Source organism: Pinus tabuliformis, chromosome 7, assembly GCF_031772625.1.
Source record: "Pinus tabuliformis cultivar Carrire ecotype Pingquan chromosome 7, CPIR1, whole genome shotgun sequence".
Classification (NCBI taxonomy): Eukaryota; Viridiplantae; Streptophyta; class Pinopsida; order Pinales; family Pinaceae; genus Pinus; species Pinus tabuliformis.
In genome coordinates this window covers 1379896181-1379921013 of record NC_142293.1, presented here as the reverse complement: position 1 = coordinate 1379921013, position 24833 = coordinate 1379896181, and the positions used below count along the sequence as shown (strand labels likewise).

At 37.7% G+C, this 24833-nt stretch overlaps 1 protein-coding gene across 1 annotated transcript in view; it reads right to left on the bottom strand.

Moving 5' to 3' along the window:
• Positions 1–12179, bottom strand: part of LOC149252776 (peroxidase 57-like) — a 39166-nt gene extending 26987 nt beyond the window's left edge. Inside the window, exons 1-4 of the mRNA XM_089454271.1 lie at positions 11949–12179; positions 11647–11835; positions 11115–11274; positions 10597–11012 (exon numbers count right to left, since the gene is read on the bottom strand). Coding sequence (XP_089310397.1) covers positions 10597–11012; positions 11115–11274; positions 11647–11835; positions 11949–12179 — 996 coding nt within the window. The remainder of the gene's footprint in view (positions 1–10596; positions 11013–11114; positions 11275–11646; positions 11836–11948) is intronic.
• Positions 12180–24833: the final 12654 nt, after the last annotated feature.

Below are 24833 nucleotides of genomic sequence, written 5' to 3'. Positions count from 1 at the left end.
TCAACTTGCACAAAGGGAAGTTGAAGCTTTCATTGTTAGATGAAAATAAGCCAAGAAATTGATCTATTTAAATAAAAAGTATATTTTATATTTTTAAGAAAAATTTGGGTTCTATAAGGGTTAATGAAATTAAATATATCCTTGGAGGAAATCAATAAGGAATAAAGACAATAACTAGAAGATTTTTTATAAGCATACAAGAGACTTTTCTAAGAACCGAAATTGCTACCACCCAAGAGGGAAGTGGAGTATGAAATAGAATTGTTGTTGGACTCTCCATTTCCAAATATATATATATATATATATATATATATATATATATATATATATATATATATATATATATATATATATATATATCTAGTCTATTATTGAAGAAAATGAGGTGAATAATTAGTTGTGACATATGCTAGAGTTTGGGGTTCTTAGAGCAAGCACCTCACCATGTGGGTCACCCATCATAATTGTGCAAAATGATGAAACTTGGGGAATATGTATTAACTACAAAGTGTTAAACAATATTATGCTCAAGAAAAGGTATAATCTTCCCAAGGTTAATGGCATGTTTGATTAGTTTAAGTAGGCAAATTCATTCACCGTTATTGATTTAAGATCAGGGTCTAACCAGGTTCAAGTCAAAGAACGATATCCCCAAAAGAATACCTTAAAAACAAAAACATATAAGTTGTTTTTCATTCCTTTTGGTCTATGACATGTACTATCTAATTTCATGAAATTAATTAATTATATATTGTGACCATATCTAGATTCATTTGTTATTATATATTTATGTCATATAACGGCATACATTCCTACCTGGGAGGAACACATCTCGTAGTTGATGTAGTAGTAGAAACATTAAAAGGCACCATCTACTGAAAAATATCAAGATGTGTGAGATAACCAAAAAATATTTGGTGTATTTATATGTGATTGGTGGAGGAGAGCTTAAGATAGATCATGTGATGATGGAGGCCATGATCATGAAGTGGATGGTGCTTGTGAATGTTTTAGAGGTAAGATTTTTATTGGGGAAACACAATACTTGAGAAAATTCATGGCTTTATTTTTAGTACTAGTCATACTACTTCATGCTATAACAATGAGTGGAATGATTTTCAGTGAGGAAAGGGTAATTTAGTATAAGGCCTTCCAAGAGATGAAAGGGTAAATAAGTCAACCACTATTTCTCACATTAACAAACTAATACAAGTAGGTATGCCATGGGAGAGGACTTCATGTAGAGAGGAACGCATGTATGCTACCATTATAAAATATTTCATCCAGGGTATTTTCCAACTATCCTATCCATTATATGGATCTATATTCCATAGTAGAAGCTATCAAAAGGTGGGAATACTATTAGATGAGTAAAAGGACCATAATCTTCTTGTATTACGAGTTACTATAGTACCTGTAGGCCTAGAGTAAGTTACAAAAAAACAAGCATTACAAGTGAATGGTTTTCTTATAGTAGTTTCATTTAGTGATGGAGTATAAGAAGGGAAACATAAAAAAGTTGGTAGACATCCTTTCAGGACCACCTGGATCAAAAGTCACATCTTTGGGAACTTCGATGCACATGGAGCCTTTCATCTTTGATGCATAAAGAGAGGCATATATAGAGGATGAGGAATTTAGGGAGGTGTAGCAACAACCAAAGGGTCAAATTCATGTAAATGATTATGATAAGACAATTGATTATAATTTCAACAATGGGTTACTCTATAGGATAGTCAAGCTATGTGTTCCTAAAGATGAGTGGCTCTAACTCGTTAGAGAGGCTCACATCTCCAATATTGCAAGGTATTTTGTAGTTGGAAGAGAGTTTCCAAGTTGCAAAAGTATGTGTATTGGCTTAGGATGAAAAAATATGTAGCTAGATTCACTAGATGATGTATACTTTGTTGTACCAAAAAGCCCAATAATATGAAATAGGTTTTATATCATCACTTACCTATACCCACTAATGGATTTTGTGGGAATTGTACTAACTAACAATAAAGTGACATGTGGTAATTGATAGGTTCATCAATATGTGCATTCTCATGCCATATGAAAATACTATTAATCTAGGTGGATCTTAAGTAAAGTACTAGTGGCATGGTAGAAAGGCTCAAAAATCAAAGTTGCAGATTTTGGATGAAGTCAGCATCAGATCAAAGTGCTCATCACCCTGATTCCAACGGTGTGAACACCACTCAAATCCGAGTCCAAATGAAAAATTTAAAGCAAGTCAAAGTTTGAGTTTGACTTTTCCAGGTGGCAAGACGAAGATGACATGGAAAGGCTTCAATTAATGAGGGTGCACCATGTGGCAGGTCTAGTGGTCCCCGCATATCGCTTATCGATGAAAAGAGAAGTGATTTAAGGAGAATCAGCCCCTGGCGTTACCGTTTACGATTGCGATATCACATATCACAGACTAGTGGAGGAACAAAACAGTATATCGACACTAGCGAAGCCCTGGTTGCGATGCGCTTTTATCGACACCGCAGAAAGGTAAAGGTCACAGTTTACAAATCAGCATGAGCAGGGTCTAAATTTTCATTGCGATGGGGAGCTAGACCCGATATTCTATATATGATGTTTTATATCCACCAGAGGGTCCGTCGTATCCCAGAACGCAGGATTGTGTGAGTCTATCGATGAATGTCGCCGATATCAATTTTGTGATGGGACATGATATTCATTGAATACGACCTGCGATGGGGGTCCAAGATGCGATCCTTTATAGGCTATGTTTAATACTCCTAGTGGATCTGTAGAGCACCTGTGGTAAGAGGTGTTGACATATGTCGAATTGTGATTTACAGTGACGGTTCCAGATGCAATATTTATATATTATGTTTGATAATTCCAAAGGGTCTGTGGATCACATAGAAATGCATAATGTGTGGAATTTGGATCGGTCTATTGATTGCGAGAGCGCCGATAGAGATCTTTCCGCTGATTGTGGTACACTGATTAGCCAACTACCGATTTCAATGTACAGTTAGCACAAATTTGCCAGATTTGTAAGGTAGTTGATACAAGTCTTAGTAAAGCCAGAGATTTTATATATCCAATCAAAATCATCAGTATAACTTCATATTTGGTTAAGAACTTCCCGAGTTTTGAGGGATTTGCCACACATGCTTATTTAAAGGACCCTCCGTGTCAAAAGAAGGGGGGAGAGTAGAGAGAAGCCAGGTTTGCAGAGCACGACAGTGGCACCTGCTCCTAGCAAGTGGTCGGGACCTTATATCAGAGATCAGAAGGTTCTGAGAATATTGTAGAAGGCCCGATTATCCGAATGGGGTGCTCAGATAGGAAATTTTTCACTATTTTTCGCCATGAAGTCAGTGGTAATGTATGTTTCTAGATCTGGCTCTCCATTTGCTATCTATCTTCCATATTGTAGGTATAAGGATGTTTATGTTGAAATATGCTTGTACTTCTCTCTTTTCATGCCACTTAAATAAAACAAGGCCTCCCCACTATTAAGCAGGGCCCAAATATGTAGTCCAAATTGGAAAAACTCCAAAATCGAATCTCTATGTCTTGACATTTTGTGATGATGTCTATTTGTCTTCATTTTTCATGCTTATGTTTTTATGGTATTTAAGAATTGTAACTCATGTCAATTCTGATACATTTATAAGTGAAAAAAAATCCTTCAATCATAGTGGTATCAACAAATGTGATCCTTTATAAGCTATTTTTAATACTCCCAGCAGATCTGCAGAGCGCCTATGGTAAGAGGTGTTGACATACGTCGAATTTTGATTTGTGGTGATGGTTCCGGATGCGATATTTATATATTATGTTGGATAATTCAAGTGGGTCCATGGATCATACAAAAATGCAGAATGTGTGGAATTTGGATTTGTCCGTTGATTGCGAGAGCGCTGATAGGGATATGTCAGCTGATTGCGGTACATCGATCAACCAACCACCAATTTCAATGCACAATTAGCACAACTTTTCCATATTTGTAATGTAGTTACCACAAGTCTCAGTTAAGCCTAAGATTTTAAATATCGAATCAGAACCACCAGTCTAACTTCATATTTGGTTAAGAATTGCCTGGGTTTTGAGGGATTTGCCACACATGCTTATTTAAAGGACCCTCCATGTTAGAAGAAGGTGGGAGAGTAGAGAGAAACACAGGTTTGCAGAGCACAACAATGGCACCTACTCTTGGCAGGTGGCCCAGACCTTATCTCAAATATCATAAGGTTCCAAGAAGGTTGCAGAAGGCCCGATTATCTGAATGGGGTGTTCGGATAGGCATATTTGTACCATTTTTCACCAGGAAATCAGTGGTGTTGTCTATTTCTAGAGATGGGCTCTCCATTTGCCAGCTATCTTCTAGGTTGGAGATATAAGGATGTTTATGTAGAAATCTGCTTGTACTTCTCTCTTTTCATGCCACTTAAATAAAAGAAGGCCTACCCACTATTGAGCAGGGCTCAGAGATGTAGTCCAGATTGGAAGAAATCTGAAATCAAATCTCTGTGTCATGACCTTTTTTGATGATGTCTCTTTGTCTTCATTTTTCATGCTTATGTTTTTATGGTGTTTAAGCGTTGTAACTCATCTCAATTCCGATACATCTATAAGCGAAAATAAATCTTGGATCAAGTGGTATCAGAGCAAGGCTTAAGCGATGCGAATTGCATGGGTGCGCTAACCAGAGATAGGCTTCAGAGAACGAGCATATTAAAAAAAGGAGACATGGCGAGCATTGAGGCTCATGGAGGAGAGATATGATACAATTTCCATTAGAGTGTGCGTGCATGAAAGAGTTGTGCATGAATGATTAAGTGCGCAACCATGGAGCGCAACAGGGGAATGCATGAGACTTTCATGCGTATGTACAAAATGTTGGATATTATGTATGCAACATCTGAGAGGCACAAAGAGGAGGATACTCAAGGGCTGAAGATAGATATCATCTACCTCTTCCGGTTCTTTTTAATCATCGCCTTCCTTGAATGGGGAAATTAACTAGAGGCTTCAAGAGGAGAACGTTGAATTAAGAAATCTCCTGTGAAAAGCGAATGAGGAGTGTAAGTGATTACAGCTTCAGCTGTGAGCCACAAATGAGGACCTAAAATAATTGAAGCACAGTAACCAAAGTCTTCAAGCAGAGCTCGTTGGATTAAGGAGGCTTCTATAGAAAGAGGAATATGAGAAATAGAGGTTGCTATGCCCGTTGCAAGCTAAGAACGAGGCCTTAGAAAAGTTGTAGCATAACGACCATGAGGTAAAGAGTAGCTCTCCGATTTCATGTAATTTTCTTGATAATGATTTCATTGCTTTTGAGAATCATACTACAAGAATTGGCTCCAAATTATTGAAGAGAAAGGGGTATGAAGGAAAAGGCTTGGCCATTAATGGCCAAGGCATTTCCAATCCCATCAAAGTATAAGAAGTACCCTGTCAAACAGGACTTGGGTATGTCAGGAAGGAAGCTAAGAAATGCGTTATTATAGCCAGTGAACCATCAATGACAGATGGTGAGAAGCTCTCAACAAATTTTTTGAAATCAACGGTGGAGGTAAAAGATGTTGAAATCCATTTAGTTTCATCTTCACATAGTTTAACTTATGTTGGAAATGTGGAGATACCAATTTCAGGGACAAACATGAGACTCCTTACCAAGATGAGGTACAAGGAAGAAGAATGACTTGGTATTAATAACCAAGGCATAACTCAGCCATTGGAGGTTGAGAAAAGACCTCAATTTGCAAGGTTGGGGTGCACCGAAGGAAAATGTTCAAAGATGTTAGAAGCTTCCATGACATTGTTGAAATGGTTGAGGAAAGAGGATGATGGGAATACATCACCATTAACCTATGGCAGTATGCATAGCAGAGACAGAGCTAAGGCAAGCTCTTGTTCCCATGATCATACTAGAGACCGACAGAAAAGGTATAACCTGTCTCAGTATTTTAATGTTAATTTTGATTACAACCATATTGTTAATAAGACGTAGATCATGGCAGAAAAGAAATTTCAATTTTTGTGCATTGCATAACCATATGTTTGTTGAGTGCTGGAAAAGAATAGCAACACAGAAAAATATGAGGCATAGAAGACCCTTTAAATAGCAGGCAAATAAGAAGAAGATCAAGTAGATCTGGAAGGCAAAGGCTCATTGTCATCATTAGGACACATGTGGTCATCAGAGAGCCACATGTTGGAGGCTCCATCTAGAACAATGTCACAAGGACAAGGCATCTGAGCATGAACCAGATGAAACAATTGTTTGACCAGCGAACGCACCACAGGGAAGATGATCCATTGACTGCGATAAGTGAGATATGGTTCTTCTAGTTGTGGTAGAATGTCATGGCCTTATTTTTTCATATGTTGCATTTTAAATTGTAAAAGTGATGATGTATTTTCCATCACTTCTTGCAGAAAAAATGATGTTTGGCCTTATTTTGTGTTGATTTTTGAACTATGAAAATGATGATGTGTTTCCATCACTTGTTGAAGCAATAATAGTGTTTGGCCTTCTTTGTGTAAATCATGTGTTGTATTGATGATGTGTTTTCCATCACATGTTGAAGCAACAATGATGTTTGGCCTTGTCTTGATAGTTGGAGTATTATTTCCATTTTTATGTAAACTTGACCACAGAGTATGTGTTATAAACTCGTGGAAAGTATGGGATTCTTGGCTCGTTTTGGTCATAGAGCTAAACCTGTAGTTTGCAAGATATTGTACTATGGGTTTACAGGGGATGCAGGTGTCAGCTCATCGCTTATGGCTCCAAAGGACAAAGGTGAAGGAGAAGGAAGGATGACCTGTTAGGACATTTGTGGTGCATATAGAGTACAAAATAGTTTCATATTAATTAATGCTTGTGGAGGACTAAAATCTTCTCTTAGTGGGGAGGACTGATTCAGGTGGATCTTCAGTAATGTACTAGTGGCATGGTAGAAAGGCTCAAAACTAAAAATGACATATTTTGGATGAACTCAGCATCAGATCAAAGTGTTGGTTGCTCTGATTCCAACGGTGTGAACAACAGTCAAATCTGAGTCCAGATGACAAAGTTAGAGCAAGTCAAAGTTTGAGTTTGACTTGTCCAAGTGGCAAGAAGAAGTTGACATGGCAAAGCTTCAAAAAATGAGGGCATGCCATGTGGTAGGTCCACTGGGCCCTACATATTGCTTATCAATGGAAAAGAGGAGCGTCTTAAGGAGTATCTTCCCCTGGCGTTACCGGCTGCGATTGCGATATCACATATCGCATGCCGATGGAGGAACAAAAAGGTATATTGGCCCTAGAGAAGAACTGGTTGTAATGTGATTTTATTGCATACCTTAGAAAGGTAAAGGTCACAATTTACAAATCAGCATCAAGAGGGTCTGAATTGTGATTGCAATGGGGAGCCAGACCCGATATTCTATATATGATGTTTTATATCCACTAGCGGGTACATCATATCGCAGAACGCAGGATTGTGTTAGTCCACTAATGAATGCCACCAATTGCGATTTTGTGATGGGCCATGATATTCGCCAATTGTGATTTTTGATGGGGCTCCCGAACGTGATCCTTTATAGGCTATGTTTAATACTCACGGCGGATCTGTAGAGTGCCTGCGGTAAGAGGTGTTGGCATACGCCGAATTGCGATTTGCAATGATGGTTCAAGATGTGATATTTATATATTATGTTTGATAATTCTGGTGGGCCCGTGGATCGCAAATGAAAAATGTGTGGAATTTGGATTTGTCCATTGATTGCGAGAGCACCAATATATATTTGTTGTTGATTAGGGTACACCGATCAGCCATTTGCCAATTTCAACACAAACTTAGCACAACTTTGCCATATTTGTAAGGTAGTTGCCACAAGTCTTAGTTAAGCCCAAGATTTTATATATCCAATCAGAACCATCAGTCTAACTTTGTCTTTGGTTAAGAACTGCCCAGGTTTTGAGGGATTTGCAACACATGCTTATTTAAAGGACCCTTCGTGTTAGAAGAAGGGGGGAAGCAGAGAGGAGCGCATGTTTGCAGAGCACAATAGTGGCACCTGCTCTTGGCAGGTGGTCGGGACCTTATCTCAGAGATTAGAAGGTTCCGAGAAGGTTGCAGAAGGCTTGATTATCTGAATAGGTTGTTCGGATAGGCATTTTTGCACTATTTTTTGCCAGGAAGTCAGTGGTTCTATCTGGTTCTAGAGCTGGACTCTCCATTTGCCAACAATCTTCCAGATCGGAGGTATGAGGATGTTTATGTAGAAATATCCTTGTACTTCTCTCTTTTCATGCCACTTAAATAAAAGAAGGTCTCCCCACTATTGAGCAAGGCCCGGAGATGTAGTCCAAATTGGATGAATTCCGAAACCAAATCTTTGTGTCATGATCTTTTGTTGATGATGTATCTTTGTATTCATTTTTCATGCTTATGTTTTTATGGTGTTTAAGCGCTGTAACTCATGTCAATGCCAATACATCTATAAGAGAAAAAGAAATAAAATAAAATAAAATAAAAAAATAAAAAATAAAAAATAAAAAATCCTTGGATCAACTATAAAGGAGTAAGAAGTAGCATACTTTTTCTTTGAACAAGTATGGGTACACTTTGGGATACCAAGGAGCATCATTTCATATATGAAAACTATATTTCTTAGTGCTTTTTTACTATCTTATGGGAGAAGATTAAAAATAAATAAAGGCATATACAACATTCCATCAACATGCATATGAGGAAACATAAGTAGTCAACAGGAAATTCACACAACTTTTGAGGGGTTACAACCAGAAAAATCCAAAAATAGGGAATGAAAATCTAGTCTACACACATCACTCAAAATTTTAGTATGGATTTCCCTATATTATTTTTTCCATAACTCCTTATGTATTTTTCTTAGCTTATAACTAGCTTTGGTTCAAAGAAAGAGTTAGCTCAACTTCTATGTATCCCAACGTAATACGTTTTTCCTTGCCTATTTATATTGGTGGTCAACTGGTTCTCTCCCCGAGCTCTGCTCTTCTATCCTTTGGTTAGGTTTCTCTTCTTCCAAACTTTGGGACTTGGTTCTTATGTTTTGTTTTCCATTTCTATTTTTTTCGAATTTGTTTGTTGTTGAGTTGGTGCTTTCACTGAATTCAAGTTTCCCTTCATTCATTGAGGGTGTCACCCATTCCTCAAGAAGTTTCAAGTGATTTTGAGTGTTATATCTTAACTTTGATTTATCTTAGGTACTTTTTCATTTGTGCCTCCTCCTCAAAGGACTCTATATATTTTTTGTGGGGTTGCAGAAGTCATGGGTTTGATTGGTTTAGTTGGTCTCTAGTCTCTTGTGTCCTTAGATTTCATATTCTATGGGTTCTCCTTCATGGTTTGGCTCCTTCTCTTCGTGTAGGGGGTTTACAGTTCTTCATTTTTCCATATCAGTCAAAATGGTGAGATGTAGATCTCCCTCTAGTAGGTGGGGCACTACGAGGGGATTACCGTCTTCATAGCTATGGGTCCAGGTGGAGGCTTAATGTTTCATGGCAAGATACAACGAGTTTATCTCGATGGAATTTTGTAGCATAATTTCACATAAGGGAAAGGAAGTGCACTTCAATTCAATGTTTATCTTTGATAAGCATGAGGAAATTGAAAATTTCAATTGGACTCCTGAAAAAGGAAATACCAGGTCTTGTGAGACCAAATACATGCAAATAGTCAATCTATATTATGAAATCAAAACACTATTGGGTTAGGTTCTAGTGGAGCATTAAGAGACTCAGCAATAGCTACTAATGTGCATTGGTGAGGTTTTGTAAAAAGCGCAAAAACTAGATGATAGAGTCTCCATCCTAATATAGTTGAACTCACATTCAATCCTCCTATTTCAGTGGACTCTAATTCTAGTTGACATTGTTTATAAAATTATGTTTTGCTGTGTAGTTATCATCAACTCACATTCAATCCTCCTATTTAAGTGGACTCTAATTCTAGTTGATATTGTTTATAGAATTATGTTTTGTTATGTAGTTATCATCATAGTTACCAATTCGATACGATAGGGTAAAAATTCGAATAAGAAATTTTCAATTCCAAAAACAATAGACAATATAAATCTTAAAGGTTGACAAATATGCAGTTTTCTTTCTTAAAGGTTGACAAACATCCAGTTTTCTTTCTATATCAGCCACTGCTTTTGCTCATTTTCTTTCCATTAATTTTAAAATTTAAATAATTTCTATTAATTTTGACAAATATAAACAATTTTAAATTACAACTCACAAAAAAAAACCACATTTCATTTTCCTTCCAAAAATTTGTCTTATTTTCAATAAATCCCTACCAATTTATTGGATGAGAAAATAAAAACAAACAACTTTCCAAAAAATCACACTTAAATACTATTCTAACTTAAAATCCGCTATTTGAAAATTCTCCTATATCATTCATTATTCAACATAATCGAGAATTGGAAAGGCTTATGGGTGCCATTACTGTGCTTCCCATTTATTTTAAACGTGAATCTGTCTTACAATTATTTGAAACAGTGGATCTCCCTTCTCTCATCTTTATTGAGGAGACGAAACTATCTCCGATTACAATTTGGAGGATCTCCTCTTCTTTCAAGTTACCGGATTCACAACTCTACAATTTCTTCTGATTTCTCCATTCTGGCCCGTTAATACTTCGGTGTCCCCCAATTTAATTATGGCACCAACGAAACTCTTACTAAATGTAGTTCCATCAGAGGCCAAGCTTGTTATGATACCCTTTGTTGATCCATCAGAGGCAAGCTCTTCATCGATTTGCAGAATTCCGTGCTTTAACTGTAGTTGTAGGTAGTAGATGTTGTCAAAAGCAAACGATGTGTTTTGGTCGAGGAATATGGTGGGTCCCTGTGTTGAAGACGAGGTTGGTGACGGGAAAACATTCTTCAAGACTGCCACTAAGGTTGGATCCATGGATGGATCCGCCGTCCCAATTCCTTGGAAACTGTACAGTCGGTTGCTGAAGAAACTGCAGTGCGCGACCCCAACAGTATGCGCCCCTGAAATTGAACAGAGAGTACACTTCACTCCATTGCACTTTTAAGTAAACTAAACGGCCAGATTATGTTTATTAAATATTTACTATAATTGATAATAAGTACATAAGAGAATGACCATGTCTTGCATTGTGAGACCCTTATTTGCGAATGCTGCAGCTGCCTGAGAAACTTGGAAGCTGGGGCTGTGTAAATCTACATTGTCTATTAAAGAGATCCTTCCATCTCTTCTGCTCGTTGGTAGATTGTATTGAGGCCCTCCTGCCTATCGATAAAGTCAACAGTCTTTCTCAGTACCGATAGAAATCACTGATAAATACTGCAAATTAAAGCCTATTGCTAGTAAAACAGATCAATCCATTCTTAAATAAATATTAATATAATTTTATTGTAATTAATCTAAAATTATTAACCACATATAATATTTATATCAAATTTAATGTCTATGAACTTTTGAGAGATCGACTTAAACACTCGAGAGATGAAACAGAGTTTATTCTAAATCTTAACTTTTAAATCAAAATATATAAGCACATAATCAACATCATTTAAATATGCCATGAACATACATTTCAACTGTCAAACTAAAATCAAAATACGCTTTAAAAATCTGAAATTTAATGTTCCTATACTATACCAAGAATACGGCGTCTCTAGTAGCCAGTGCAATTATATCAGCGCAGGATACAATGCCGAGGCATGCAGTTTCGAGCTTGGCTTTTGCTTCATCGATTATCTCAAATCCTCTCACAGTTTGGTCGGGACTTGCATCTTTCTCCGATTCGTTTTCCCCCACCATATCAATCAGAATTGATGCATTGCAGCCCTTCAACAACATATATATTTATTAATTCCACGCTCAGCAAAACTATTCAATTCATATTTATAAGTGTTGCATCTGAAAGAGATCACTATATTTCTAGAGAACTGCAAGCTTACCTTTACAAAACAGTCATGAAAATGCATGCGTAGGAGAGCAGCAGGAAGGGATTTGTCGGTAGCAAAGTGACTTGTTATTACTCCCCACACTATTGGTTCTGCTTGCAAACAATTTTCATTGTAGAATCCGACCAGCAAGCTATTTTGCGCCAATGTAGGTCTTAGAAACGCCAGAAGCAGAAGAGAATTCACAATTCTGAGTGCCACTGTAATCAAATGCTTTGACGTCATTGCAGTGCTGAATGATATATCCTCTATTTCTTAGCGAACTCCAGCAGTGAGAATGGTGAGCAGGTTCAGATGAAGACGTTGTTGGGGATTTTTCTGGTAAAATCCCAAAAACAAAATAAACTGAACACAGAGACAATGCTCTGTTTTTCTCCAGGATTTTAGCACAGGGAAGCTTTAATTTATTTCTGAGAACAGAGTATTACACACCCATAATATCTTTGTATTCATTAAAGTAAAATCCTTGATACAAGATTCATCCTCTTTCACTCAGAGGGATTCACCAAAACATTTCAACAAAATTACTCTGTCTCCTTTATAAAAAAAAAATTTACACAGGTGTGTGTAAATTTTTGTTTACATTTACTGCTGTAAAATAAAAACTCACAAATCCATTCTTCACATTACATAAAACTGTTATGCATTTCAATGCATGAGCTCCACAAAAATTACCACGTTGATGTGCATTCCCATTCACATTGCTGTGTGAAAAACCTATACTCCATTTGCAAGCTGCTCCAGTTTCGTTTTTTTTGCATTGCTGTGCGTTCTCACCTTTTTCATTTCCAAAAATGGTCAACACCAATACAATACCAAAAACTGGACATTACCTACGCTGCTGCGTGTTGTCCCCATTTTCATTCAACCATCGCTCTAGTTTTGCACTGTTGTGCGTATGCTTTTTTTTGCAATACAATATAAAAGTCAACTCATAACAAAACATATATATCGTATACGATAAATATGCAACCAAATAATAAAATAAAAGGACTTACCCATACCTCCGTAAGCAATAAAAACATTAAAATTTAAAGTTTCGACCAACCTTTTACCTATCACAATAACTTTGCATTAAATACTTTTACGACGGTCAAACAAAAACTTTTACGGCACGTCAAAATTTATTTGTTAGAGGTCTGAGATGTCTGTCAACCGTTGATATGCCCTCAAAAAATCCAACGGTCGAGGTGAATATCAGAAGGCCTTTATCTGCTGAATGTTATGTCCCGATGGAAAGGTTGTTTTGGAGAAGGTACATTTTACGCGTGGCAAAATCTTATTGCATCGGGCGCATTTGTATGAAAACTGCTTGCTAACCAAAAGTGGTCCGATAAGCTCATGACGGTTTTGTTGGATTAAACGTTGTTTGACTGAGCGGTAGTTGAAATTATATTTTCAACACTCCCCTTTAATTTCAACTGTTGGGTTATTAGTCACACCCAAACACTTCCTCAAAAATTCAAAGCTTTTCTGTTCCAATGGCTTTGTCAAAATGTCTGCAACCTGTTCCTGAGTCTTGCAATGTTCTAAGACAATTTCTCCATTGTTCACCAATTCCCTGATGTAATGAAACCTTGTGTCAATGTGTTTCGTTCTCTTATGAAACACTGAATTCTTTTATAATGCAATAGCTGAGCTATTGTCACAAAAAAACACTGTTGCTTTTGCCTGCTCCTGGCCTAAGCTCCTCAACATCCTTCTCATCCAAACTGCTTGACATGCTGTTGTTGTAGCTGCCACATATTCAGCCTCTGCTATAGACAGTGCTACAATAGGCTGCTTCTTAGAAGCCCATGAAATGGCTCCTAAACCCATGTGAAAAACATAACCGGAAGTGATCTTCCGATCATCTACACTTCCAGCCCAATCGCTATCAGTGTATCCAATTAAATCTGAACATTATGATACAGTATATAAAATGCCAAATATTTTTGTACCTTTAACATACCTCAGAATTATTTTCGCTGCCTGCCAATGTGCTTCTTTTGGCCTCTCCATGAATCTGGAAATTAAACTAATAGAAAACATTATATCTGGCCTAGTTGCAATTAAATACATAAGGCTGCCAACTATGCTCTTGCACAAGCTAGGATCAAAATCCTTGCTACTGTCCACTTTGCTGAGTTTTAATCCCATTACTGTGGGAGTGATTGTTGCCTTGCACTCTTGCATATTTAGCTTGTGAGATGAAAATTCCATTTTCATTTTGATCTACTTCTATTCGTAAGAAGTATCTCAGCAAGTCCATGTCAGTCATTTCAAATTCTTCCTTCATGAATGATTTGAAATTCTCAATGAGATAAACATCATTGCCTGTGAAAATAACATCATCAACATAAAACACAACAATTAAAATTTTACTATCCTTTTCTTTGATGAAGAGTGTGGGTTCTCCCTCACACTTTTCAAATTCTTTTTCCAGTAAATAGGAATCTATCCTACTGTACCATGCTCTTGGCGCTTGCTTTAGCCCATAAAGAGCTTTCTTCAATCTGCATACTTTGTGCTCTTGGCCTTTCTTTTCGTAGCCTAGAGGTTGCCCAATGTAAACCTCTTCCTTTAACACTCCATTTAGGAATGCTGACTTCATGTCCATTTGGTAAACTTTCCACTTGTTTTGAGATGCTATGGACATCACTGCTCTCACGGTTACCATTCTTGCAACCGGTGCGGAAGTTTCCTCATAGTCTCTCCCATACTGCTGCTTGTATCCCTTGAAAACTAGCCTTGCCTTGTGCCTTTCTATCTTGCCTTCAGCATTACTCTTGGTCTTGTAGACCCACTTGACTCCAATGACTTCTTTACCTTTTGGTAGCTCAACCAAATCCCATGTCTTGTTTCTCTCTATGGCATTCATCTCTTCATCCATAGCTTCTATCCATTTCTTATCTTTAATTGGATCTTCGAAATGAATAGGATCATCAACATGACAATACAAAGCAAACAATGAATTCATACCTTCATCATAAAAGTCACTTAGATTTCTAAACTTCTTACCTCGTTCATTTGGTGTGCAAGTGCTTGAAGATGCACTTCAAGTTCCTCCTTGTGGTGTGCTTGGAGAAGCACTTTCATTTATCCTTAAGGGTGTTCCTTGTTGTCCTTGTGTTGGCGCTGCTGCTTGGGGATGTATTTCAGCCAACTCCTCATCTTCTTCATCATGAGACAAACAGTTTTTAGCATTCACTGTTTTCTCTATGCTTCCATCCCAAGCTTTCTCCTCAATGAATTGAACATCTCTGCTCACAAAAAACTTCTTGGTAGATGGGATATACAACCTGTAAGCTTTGTATTCCTCACTGTATCCAATGAAAATACATTTCTCCCCTTTGTTGTCCAACTTCTTCCTTAGCTGCTCTGGAATGTGTGCATAGGCCACACATCCAAAAATTTTCATGTGGGTGACTCGCTTTCTCCCACTCCATGCTTCTTCCGGCACTTTGTTCATCACGGCTTTTGTAGGACACCTATTCAAAATATATACTGCACAGTGTACAACTTCAGCCCAATAATCATTTCGCAAATGCTTTGCCTTCAACATGCTCCTCGCCATATCCATGATGGTCCTGTTCTTCCTTTCATCTACTCCATTTTGCTACGGGGTGTACCTAGCTGTAAATTGTTTGTGTATTCCATTTTCTCTACAAAACCGTAGGAATTCCTTGGAGATATACTCAACTCCTCTATCAGTTCTCAGAACTTTGATATGTAGCTCGCTTTTATTTTCTACAAGTGCTTTGAAATTTCGAAATTTTTCAAACACTTCACTTTTGTTCTTTAGAAAATAAACCCAAGTTTTTCTGGTGAAATCATCAATGAATGTTAGAAAATATTGGCTGCCTGCTAGTGATGGAGTTTTCATTGGTCCACATAAGTCTGAGTGGACAATCTTTAAGGGTGCTTTTGCCCTTATGCTTTTCCCTGATGGAAAACTTTCTCTATGTTGTTTCCCCAAGATACAACCTTCAAAAAGGCTGTCTGGTTTCTCTATCAATGGTAGTCCTCTTACCATTCCTTTCCTACTCAACAAGTTAAGACTTCCAAAATTGAGATGTCCAAATCTCAAGTGCCACAACCAATTTTCATCTTTTGGTAGGCTTTGGAAAGCCTCTTGGGTAACTACTGCAATTACTTCTTTGTTTTTCAAATCTGCCCTTATTCTAAGAGGGAACATCATGTTCCTTGTCATCTTCACTTCAGCAATACATCTTTTGCTGGGTGCTCTATCCATGATGGTGCATACATCATTCTCAAAGAAAACATTGTACCCCTTTTGAACAAGCTGTCCAATACTTAAGAGGTTACATCTCATTCCAGGAACATAATAGACATCTACTATGGTTTTCTTTTCACATTTCTTTGTAAATATTTTAACTTCCCCTTTTCCCATAACAGAAATTTTGCTATCAGTTCCAAGTGTGACTTGTGACTTCACACTCTGATCTAAAGCAGAAAACAGGGCTATGTTTCCTGTCATATGGTTACTACAATTGGAATCTAGAAACCATATGTCTTCACTGTTTGTTTCAGCCATGTTACAAGCTAACAACACATTATCTTGGCTGATATTTTCTCTAGTGATATTTGCACTAGATCTATTATTCATATCATGTTGTTTCTTCCTACATTCACTGGCATAATGCCCATATTTTTTACAGTAATAACATTGGACATTGGATTTTTCATACCTTTGTCCTTGAGCATGATGTTGTCCACTTTGTTGGCTGCTGCCTTGGCGTTGGTTTTGATTTGGATTGCTGCCCCTTCCTTGAGCATTTGCTAGACTGTTCCTTCCACCTCTATTTTGGCTTCTGCCTTTTCCTCTCTTCCTTCCTCTGCCTTGACCTCTTCCTCTTCCAAAGGACATCTGGGTCTTGAAGGCTTGCTCTAGAGATGAGTTTTCATTTCTACTCAACCTCTGCTCATGTGTTATCAGTGATGCACGAAGTTCATCAACTGAAAAGTTTGAGAGATCCTTTGTCTCTTCTATGGTGGTGACAATCACATGGAACCTTGAGGGTAGGACTCTCAATATTTTCTCCACAATCCTCCTTTCTTCAAGAGTCTCTCCATGAGTCCTTATCTGTGTGACCAGACCAATTACATGTGTGAAGAATGATTCAATATTGTCTCACTCCTTCATGCACAGATTCTCAAAAGCTTTCCTCAGCAATTGTAGTTTTGCTGTCTTCACTTTCTCCATGCCTTGATAGGCTGTCTTGAGGGTTTGCCATGCTTCTTTGGATGTCTTAGCTGCTTCTATCCTTGTAAACACACTCTGGTCCACTGCTTGATACAAAAATACAAGGGCTTTTGAATCCTTCTTCCTATTGCTCTTCAACAGAACCTTCTCTGCCTGAGTTAAGCTGTTAAACTCATTTTCATTTGCAGGTTCTTGAAATCCATATTCAACAAGTTCCCATAAATATTGAGAAGTAAACACAGCTCTCATGGTTATGGCACAATAGTCATAGTTTTTCCCATTAAATTGTGGGAGATGAGTATTAAACATGCCCATACCAGTGCTGGTGCTAGCCATCCTTGCACTCTCTCAGTTATGCTTCAAATACTTCACTATGTATTTTAAAATACTGATTGTTTCTTTAGCAGTAACACAAAGAAAACTTTGAGGAATACCTGGATTCTTTTTCCTGAGACTTCACTTTGCTGGAGAAGATTTACTGCTGCAACAAAAAACTCCTCCCTTCAGCTTCTTTAACACCTTTAAAGAGCCTAAACCTGCTCTGATACCACTGTTGGGGATTTTTCTGGTAAAATCCCAAAAAAAAAAAATTGAACACAGAGACAATGCTCTATTTTTCTCCAGGATCTTAGCACAGGGAAGCTTTAATTTATTTCTGAGAACAGAGTATTACACACCCATAATATCTTTGTATTCATTAAAGTAAAATTCTTGATCAAGCCTCATCCTCTTTTGTTGGGTTGTGTTATATTCTTTCCAGGTAGTTAATAGGGGGTTTGAAGGGCACCCGTAACCCCACTTTATGGGGTCCGGGGCAGCGCCCCGGAAAATTTTGGTTTTGGACCATATGTTAGGTTGGGCGGACCCACCTATGGTTTTGTGCATGATTTTCGCACATGTTATTTGGACGCGATGGTTTTCGGTCCATGGTATTGGACGCGATGGTTTTCGGTCCATGGTATTGGATGCTTCGGCATGTATAAATATGTATTGTAACATTGAAAGGAACATAATGAAAAATCAAGCTAGTAGTCCCGGTTTTGGGATCCAGGGAAAAATCTCTGTGCATATGTGTTTTATGGGTTATGCTCTCGCATTGTTTATTTTCTTTGTTTACGAATTCGTATGCAGGTAATTTCTGTACAGGGTTAAAACCTACATCTTTCACTCAGAGGGATTCACCAAAACATTTCAAAAAAATTACTCTATCTCCTTTATAAAAAAAAATTGCACAGCTGTGTGTAAATTTTTGTTTACATTTACTGCTGTAAAATAAAAACTTACAAATCCATTCTTCACATTACATAAAATTTCTATGCATTTCAACGCATGAGCTCCACAAAAATTACCAGGCCACTGTGTATTCCCATTCACACTGCTGTGTGAAAAACCTATACTCCATTTGCAAGCTGCTCCAATTTCGTCTTTTTTGCACTGTTGTGCGTTTTCACCTTTTTCATTTCCAAAAATGGTCAACACCAATACAATACCAAAAACTGGACATTACCTACGCTGCTGCGTGTTGTCCCCATTTTCATTCAACCATCGCTCTGGTTTCGCACTGCTGTGCGTATGTTTTTTTGCAATACAATATAAAAGTCAACTCATAACAAAACATATATATCGTATACGATAAATATGCAACCAAATAATAAAATAAAAGGACTTACCCATACCTCCGTAAGCAATAAAAACATTAAAATTTAAAGTTTCGACCAACTTTTTACCTATCACAATAAATTTGCATTAAATATTTTTACAGCTGTCAAACAAAAACTTTTACGACACGTCAAAATTTATTTGCTGTAGGTCTGAGATGTCCATCAACCGTTGATCTGCCCTCAAAAAATCCAATGGTCGAGGTGAATATCGGAAGGCCTTTATCTGCTGAACGTTATGTCCTAATGGAATGGTTGTTTCGGAGAAGGTGCATTTTACGCATGGCAAAATCTTATTGCATCGGGCACGTTTGTACGAAAACTGCTTCCTAACCAAAAGTGGTCCGATAAGCTCACAGCGGTTTTGTTGGATTAAACGTTGTTTGACTGAGCAGTAGTTGAAATTATATTTTCAACACTCCCCTTTAATTTACACTGCTGGGTTATCAGTCATACCCAAACACTTCCTAAAAAATTCAAAGCTTTTCTGTTCCAATGGCTTTGTCAAAATGTCTGCAACCTATTCTTGAGTCCTGCAATGTTCTAAGACAATTTCTCCATTGTTCACCAATTCCTTGATGTAATGAAACCTTAAGTCAATGTGTTTCATTCTCTTATGAAACAATGAATTCTTTGATAATGCAATAGCTGAGCTATTGTCACAAAAAATCACTGTTGCTTTTGCCTGCTCCTGGCCTAAGCTCCTCAACATCCTTCTCATCCAAACTGCTTGACATGCTGCTGCTGTAGCTGCCACATATTCAGCCTCTGCTGTAGACAGTGCTACAATAGGCTGCTTCTTAGAAGCCCATGAAATGGCTCCTGAACCCATGTGAAAAACATAACCGGAAGTGCTCTTCCGATCATCTACACTTCCAGCCCAATCGCTATCAGTGTATCCAATTAAATCTGAACATTCTGATACAGTATATAAAATGCCAAATCTTTTTGTACCTTTAACATACCTCAGAATTCTTTTCGCTGCCTGCCAATGTGCTTCTTTTGGCCTCTCCATGAATCTGGAAATTAAACTAAGAGCAAACATTATATCTGGCCTAGTTGCAGTTAAATACATAAGGCTGCCAACTATGCTCTTGTACAAGCTAGGATCAAAATCCTTGCTGCTGTCCTCTTTGCTGAGTTTTAATCCCATTACTGTGGGAGTGATTGCTGCCTTGCACTCTTGCATATTAAATCTACCCAACACTTCATTTACATATTTAGCTTGTGAGATGAAAATTCCATTTTCATTTTGATCTACTTCTATTCCTAAGAAGTATCTCAGCAAGCCCATCTCAGTCATTTCAAATTCTTCCTTCATGAATGATTTGAAATTCTCAATGAGATAAACATCATTGCCTGTGAAAATAACATCATCAACATACAACACAACAATTAAAATTTTACTATCCTTTTCTTTGATGTAGAGGGTGGGTTCTCCCTCACACTTTTCAAATTCTTTTTCCAGTAAATAGGAATCTATCCTACTGTACCATGCTCTTGGCGCTTGCTTCAGCCCATAAAGAGCTTTCTTCAATCTGCATACTTTGTGCTCTTGGCCTTTCTTTTCGTAGCCTAGAGGTTGCTCAATGTAAACCTCTTCATTTAACACTCCATTTAGGAATGCTGAATTCACGTCCATTTGGTAAAATTTCCACTTGTTTTGAGCTGCTATGGACAGCAGTGCTCTCATGGTTTCCATTCTTGCAACCGGTGCGAAAGTTTCCTCATAGTCTCTCCCATACTGCTGCTTGTATCCCTTGACAACTAGCCTTGCCTTGTGCCTTTCTATCTTGCCTTCAGCATTACTCTTGGTCTTGTAGACCCACTTGACTCCAATGACTTCTTTACCTTTTGGTAGCTCAACCAAATCCCATGTCTTGTTTCTCTCTATGGCATTCATCTCTTCATCCATAACTTCTATCCATTTCTTATCTTTAATTGCATCTTCGAAATGAATAGGATCATCAACATGACAATACAAAGCAAACAATGAATTCATACCTTCATCATAAAAGTCATTAGATTTCTAAACTTCTTACCTCGTTCATTTGGTGTGCAAGTGCTTGAAGATGCACTTCAATTTCCTCCTTGTGGTGTGCTTGGAGAAGCACTTTCATTTATCCTCAAGGGTGTTCCTTGCTGTCCTTGTGTTTGCGCTACTGCTTGGGGATGTATTTCAGCCAACTCCTCATCTTCTTCATCATGAGACAAATAGTTTTTAACATTCACTGTTTTCTCTATGCTTCCATCCCAAGCTTTCTCCTCAATGAACTGAACATCTCTGCTCACAAAAAACTTCTTAGTAGATGGGATATACAACCTGTAAGCTTTGGATTCCTCACTGTATCCAATGAAAATACATTTCTCCCCTTTGCTGTCCAACTTCTTCCTTAGCTGATCTGGAATGTGTGCATAGGCCACACATCCAAAACCTTTCATGTGGGTGACTCCTTGCTTTCTCCCACTCCATGCTTCTTCCGGCACTTTGTTCATCACGGCTTTTGTAGGACACCTATTCAAAATATATACTGCACAGTGTACAACTTCAGCCCAATAATCATTTCGCAAATGCTTTGCCTTCAACATGCTCCTTGCCATATCCATGATGGTCCTGTTCTTCCTTTCATCTACTACATTTTGCTGCGGGGTGTACCTAGCTGTAAATTATTTGTGTATTCCATTTTCTCTACAAAACCGTAGGAATTCCTTGGAGATATACTCACCTCCTCTATCTGTTCTCAGAACTTTGATATGCAGCCCACTTTGATTTTCTACAAGTGCTTTGAAATTTCGAAATTTTTCAAACACTTCACTTTTGTTTTTTAGAAAATAAACCCAAGTTTTTCTGGTGAAATCATCAATGAATGTTAGAAAATATTGGCTACCTGCTAGTGATGGAGTTTACATTGGTCCACATAAGTCTGAGTGGACAATCTCTAAGGGTGATTTTTCCCTTATGCTTTTCCCTGATCGAAAACTTTCTCTATGTTGTTTCCCCAAGATACAACCTTCAAAAAGGTTGTCTGGTTTCTCTATCAGTGGTAGTCCTCTTACCATTCCTTTCCTACTCAACAAGTTAAGACCTCCAAAATTGAGATGTCCAAATCTCAAGTGCCACAACCAATTTTCATCTTTTGGTACGCTTTGGAAAGCCTTTTGGGTAACTGCTGCAATTACTTCTTTGTTTTTCAAATCTGCCCTTATTCTAAGAGGGAACATCTTGTTCCTTGTCATCTTCACTTCAACAATACATCTTTTGTTGGGTGCTCTATCCATGATGGTGCATACATCATTCTCAAAGAAAACATTGTACCCCTTTTGAACAAGCTATCCAATACTTAAGAGGTTACATCTCATTCCAGGAACATAATAGACATCTGCTATGGTTTTCTTTTCACCTTTCTTTGTAAATATTTTAACTTCCCCTTTTCCCATAACAGAAATTTTGCTATCAGTTCCAAGTGTGACTTGTGACTTCACACTCTGATCTAAAGCAGAAAACAGGGCTATGTTTCCTGTCATATGGTTACTACAATTGGAATCTAGAAACCATATGTCTTCACTGTTTGTTTCAACCATGTTACATGCTAACAACACATTATCTTGGCTGATATTTTCTCTAGTGATATTTGCACTAGATCTATTATTCATATCATGTTGTTTCTTCCTACATTCACTGGCATAATGCCCATATTTTTTACAGTAATAACATTGGACATTGGATTTTTCATACCTTTGTCCTTGAGCATGATGCTGTCCACTTTGTTGGCTGTTGCCTTGGCGTTGGTTTTGATTTGGATTGCTGCCCCTTCCTTGAGCATTTGCTGGACTGTTCCTTCCACCTCTATTTTGGCTTCTGCCTCTTCCTCTCTTGCTTCCTCTGCCTTGACCTCTTCCTCTTCCAAAGGACATCTGGGTCTTGAAGGCTTACTCTAGAGATGAGTTTTCATTTCTACTCAACCTCTGCTCATGTGTTATCAGTGATGCATGAAGTTCATCAACTGAAAAGTTTGAGAGATCCTTTGTCTCTTCTATGGTGGTGACAATCACATGGAACCTTGAGGGTAGGACTCTCAATATTTTCTCCACAATCCTCCTTTCTTCAAGAGTCTCTCCATGAGTCCTTATCTCTGTGACTAGACCAATTACATGTGTGAAGAATGATTCAATATTGTCTCACTCCTTCATGCACAGATTCTCAAAATCTTTCCTCAGCAATTGTAGTTTTGTTGTCTTCACTTTCTCCATGCCTTGATAGGCTGTCTTGAGAGTTTGCCATGCTTCTTTGGATGTCTTAGCTGCTGCTATCCTTGTAAACACACTCTGGTCCACTGCTTGATACAAAAATACAAGGGCTTTTGAATCCTTCTTCTTATTGCTCTTCAACAGAACCTTCTCTGCCTGAGTTAAGCTGTTAAACTCATTTTCATTTGCAGGTTCTTCAAATCCATATTCAACAAGTTCCCATAAATATTGAGAAGTAAACAGGGCTCTCATGGTTATGGCCCAATATTCATAGTTTTTCCCATTAAATTGTGGGAGCTGAGTATTAAACATGCCCATGCCAGTGCTGGTGCTAGCCATCCTTGCACTCTCTCAGCTATGCTTCAAATACTTCACTGTGTATTTTAAAATACTGATTGTTTCTTCAACAGTAACACAAAGAAAAATTTGAGGAATACCTGGATTCTTTTGCCTGAGACTTCACTTTGCTAGAGAAGATTTACTGCTGCAACAAAAAACTCCTCCCTTCAGCTTCTTTAACACCTTTAAAGAGCCTAAACCTGCTCTAATACCACTGTTGGGGATTTTTCTGGTAAAATCCCAAAAGAAAAATAAACTGAACACAGAGACAATGCTCTGTTTTTCTCCGGGATCTTAGCACAGGGAAGCTTTAATTTATTTCTGAGAACAGAGTATTACACACCCATAATATCTTTGTATTCATTAAAGTAAAATTCTTGATCAAGATTCATCCTCTTTCACTCAGAGGGATTCACCAAAACATTTCAAAATAATTACTCTGTCTCCTTTATAAAAAAAATTACACAGTTGTGTGTAAATTTTTGTTTACATTTACTGCTGTAAAATAAAAACTTACAAATCCATTCTTCACATTACATAAAACTGCTATGCATTTCAACGCATGAGCTCCACAAAAATTACCATGCTGCTGTGCATTTCCATTCACACTGCTGTGTGAAAAACCTATACTCCATTTGCAAGCTGCTCCAATTTCGTCTTTTTTGCACTGTTGTGCGTTTTCACCTTTTTCATTTCCAAAAATGGTCAACACCAATACAATACCAAAAACTAGACATTACCTACGATGCTGCGTGTTGTCCCCATTTTCATTCAACCATAGCTCTGGTTTCGCACTGTTGTGCTTATGTTTTTTTGCAATACAATATAAAAGTCAAGTTATAACAAAACATATATATCGTATACGATAAATATGAAACCAAATAATAAAATAGAAGGACTTACCCATACCTCCATAAGCAATAAAAACATTAAAATTGAAAGTTTCAACCAACTTTTTACCTATCACAATAACTTTGCATTAAATATTTTTACAGCTGTCAAACAAAAACTTTTACGACACGTCAAAATTTATTTGCTGCAGGTCTGAGATGTCCGTCAACCGTTGATCTGCCCTCAAAAAATCCAATGGTCGAGGTGAATATCGGAATGCCTTTATCTGCTGAACATTATGTCCCAATGGAATGGTTGTTTTGGAGAAGGTACATTTTACGCGTGGCAAAATCTTATTGCATCGGGCGCATTTGTACGAAAACTGCTTGCTAACCAAAAGTGGTCTGAAAAGCTCACGGAGGTTTTGCTAGATTAAACGTTGTTTTACTGAGCGGCAGTTGAAATTATATTTTCAACAGACGCCTGTTATTATAGCAATGCAATTAAAGCATGAGCTGAATGTAATGTGGGTGCACACGAATATATGAAATTCTACTAATACCGTGTGGGTCTGCTGTTGCATTATTAACGGTTTGT